Below are 3,456 nucleotides of genomic sequence, written 5' to 3' on the forward strand. Positions count from 1 at the left end.
AAGAACAAAGAATTTTAAAATATTAGAAAAATTATAGACAAATAAAATATCTAGTCATGGGGCGGGGGGGGGGGGGGGGAACAGAACAAATGGAACCAGGAAAGTATTTTCTAGCTTTATTTTGAGAATACTTTCCATTTAAAAAAGCAAACAATCTAAAATTGAAAAGGAATACCTTATCTCAGGAAAAGTTGTCACAGAATGATTAACACTGAGCTATACCTTGTTTAATATATTGCACTTTAAAGACAAAGAAGTGATTCTTTGACATCTAGACAAAAAGCTCAAGGCCTGCATGGGGGCAGGATATGAGGATCGGTGTGGACTCACCTCCTTTACATCAACATTCTATATTGGGAGATAGTGGAGCAATACAGAGAAGTCCCTAGGGAAAGTCAACCTCTTAGAAAAACTAAAAATGAAAGGATGGCAAAACATGCCAAGAAAATGGAAATAAAAATATATTAATTAATTTAAAAAATTTAAAAAGAAAATGGAAATCCAATAAATAAATAAATTTATTAATTAATAATAAATAAGCAGATTGCATTTAGGGCAGAATAAGCCAAAAAAGCAGCACTTTACAATGATTATGGGTAAAATCCTTAGTAGCTGTCAAGTATATGAAAGAATGTACCACCTTACTCTTAGTAAGAGAAATGAAAATTAAAGCAGTAATGAAATTTTATGTATTAGCTTAGGAACAACCAAAACAACTAAAAAGTTCCGTAAGACACTTTCATAGATAGATTGAGAGTGGGAGTGTAATGTGCACTCTTTGTCTTATTTCTGTATTTGTATGTTAATTTGATTGTTTTTTCTTTTGGAGGTCTGCCTTTGCATTTGTATTTTGAAAATTCTCTTTACTGAGATCACATATCCATACTAGAATGAACCTAAAGGGTATTACGCTAAGTGAAATAAGTCAGTCAGAGAAAGACAAATAAATACTATATGATTTCACTTATTTGTGGAAGCTGAAGAACAATAAAAAGAATTTTATAGCTTTATTTTGAGAATACTTTCCATTGCAAAAAGCAAGCAATCTAAAATTGAAAAGGAATACCTTATCTCAGGAAAAGTTGTCACAGAATGGACTTTAAAGATAAAGAAGTGGCCCTAACCGGTTTGGCTCATTGGATAGAGCGTTGGCCTGTGGACTCAAGGGTCCCAAGTTCGATTCTGGTCAAGGGCATGTACCTTGGTTGCAGGCACATCCCCAGCAGGGAGTGTGCAGGAGGCAGCTGATTGATGTTTCTCTTTCATCGATGTTTCTAACTCTCTGTCCCTCTCCCTTCCTCTCTGTAAAAAATCAATAAAATATATTTTAAAAAAATAAATAAAGATAAAGAAGTGATTACTATTTCTATTAAATGAACAAAGCAGAAACAGATTCATAGATACTGAGAATAGACTGATGGTTGCTAGAGGGAAGTGTGGTTGGAGGACTGGGTGAAAAAGATGAAGGGACTGAGAAGTACAGATTGGTAGTTACAAAATAGTGATGGAGATGTGAAGTACAGCATAGAGAATGCAATCAATAATATTGTAATAACTACATATGATGCCAGGTGGGTACTAGAAATATTGGGGGGAACATTTTGTAAAGTATATGATAGTCCAACCACTGTGCTGTACACCTGAAATTAATAAAAAAATAATATTGAATGTAAGCTGTAATTGAAAAATTTCTTTAATTTTTTTAATCTAAAAAAAAAAAGTTGTAGATTTCTTTGGTGTCAGTATAGCAGCAATGAAGTGCCCAGAATCGGCAGCCAGCATACTAAAACAGTATGAGGTAGTGATCGGCATCACACTTCTCTAGTTCCTCTACTATTGAATTCTTGTGAGGTTCATTCCTCTTTCCAGCCAGAGAGCAATGGGACGTAGCATTATAATAATTGGTTTTTATGATCTGCTACTGGGCTTCTTGAAGAGCTTGGGGCCTGTGTCTTTGGCCACCAAAGTGAGGGAAGACACTATGGACATCATTTTCCAGACTTTGTTCATGCTTCTGCTAGGGTTATGTCTTAAAATAGGCAAGGCTTCCAGTGACTTGATTTGCTGGGAAGGTGTGTTCCCTAATGAATGCTCTGGGGCTCTGTCATTGCTGTGGAGGCTATGGACAGGCTGGAGCTCAACTGGACCCGTTCAAGTTACCAGGAGTTGAGGAGCACTTGGTTCCCAAATCGCTGCATAACTCTTCCTGATAAACTGACTTTGGGCCCTAGCTGGTTTGGCTCAATGGATAGAGCATTGGCCCTCAGACTGCGGGCTCAATCCTCTTTAGGGGGTGCAGGACGCAGCCGATCAATAATTCTCTCTCATCATTGATGTTTCTATCTCTCTCTCCCTCTCCTTTCCTCTCTGAAATCAATAAAAATTTTAAAAAAATTTTTAATAACTTTGGTACATTTTTCATATTTAAATATTCACTTCATCTTGAATTTATTTTTATATGTAATGACAACTATTTTATTTATTTACAGAAAGACAGTACACTAGATGCTGCTGAAGAAATCATCAAGGCATGGAGTAGACAGAAGTCTTGATAACTGCAAACTGCTTTACTATTTCTATTAGAGGACCTAGAATTGTTATTAGTACTGCCACTCACTGGATATTGCAAAAACAAATATTTCAATACAAATAAAATTTAAAGAAATATTTCAATTGTTTTATCCAGGCAAGTTATCCCTAACAATATTCAGGAGATCTGATTTTTTTTAATTGAAATGTATTAAAACACCTTCCACTAGCCTTTTATGAGAGTCACTATAGATAGCATTGTGGGTAAGAAATGTGAGATGCTGGTTTATGCTTAACCTCTGTGTGCTTCAGTTTCTGATCAAAGGGGAATAAAAATAGCACCTACGTTATATGAAGTTTATGGGTTGTGTGTGAAGATGAAATAAACTGAAGTATGTAGAGCCTACCAAACACTCAACCCTTGTTAGCCAATTTTACTTCTTCACCACCTTGTAAAAACCCTTAACCAGTTACACCTCCTCGACTTCATACTTTTGCTTGATCTACCCACCGGTAGTTCTTTCCCCTTCACTGACTTTGAACTGTGCTCACAGTTTTGCCTCTATCCCAAGTACTGCCATATCTGAGATGGCTTCAAGGTCCACATGGATTAGCTAGGCTTTTGGTACTTTGACCTTCTCATCTCTGGTGATGTTCACCTCCACTTCAGCCACCCACTCCCTTTGCCACACCCTGAACCTTTTATCACTCCAGGCTGTTATACCTTTGAAATAATAAATTAGTTATCTCACATTGTAACTACCTATCCTTACTATATTTTCCTTTTATCTATCTACGTCTCTTCTCCTCCTCTCAAAATATCACTTCTTTAAACTCAATATAATTTCAAGTCTACTATTTCACAAAAAATTATCCATGGCCCTCTTATATCATAATCAACTAGGATCCTTGTTGAAAATATATTCT

General features: G+C 36.0%; 1 protein-coding gene across 5 annotated transcripts in view; it reads left to right on the plus strand.

The window, feature by feature from the left end:
- The window catches only part of KYAT3 (kynurenine aminotransferase 3), a 68,168-nt gene extending 65,224 nt beyond the window's left edge, over positions 1 to 2,944 (plus strand). For all 5 annotated transcript variants that reach the window (XM_023758232.1, XM_006093899.3, XM_023758233.1 and 2 more), the window contains one exon: positions 2,490 to 2,944. In XM_023758232.1, the coding sequence (XP_023614000.1) occupies positions 2,490 to 2,552 (63 nt within the window). In that variant the 3' untranslated portion in view covers positions 2,553 to 2,944. The remainder of the gene's footprint in view (positions 1 to 2,489) is intronic.
- Positions 2,945 to 3,456: the final 512 nt, after the last annotated feature.

The sequence above is a fragment of the Myotis lucifugus genome, unplaced genomic scaffold, assembly GCF_000147115.1.
Source record: "Myotis lucifugus unplaced genomic scaffold, Myoluc2.0 scaffold_126, whole genome shotgun sequence".
Taxonomy (NCBI): domain Eukaryota; kingdom Metazoa; phylum Chordata; class Mammalia; order Chiroptera; family Vespertilionidae; genus Myotis; species Myotis lucifugus.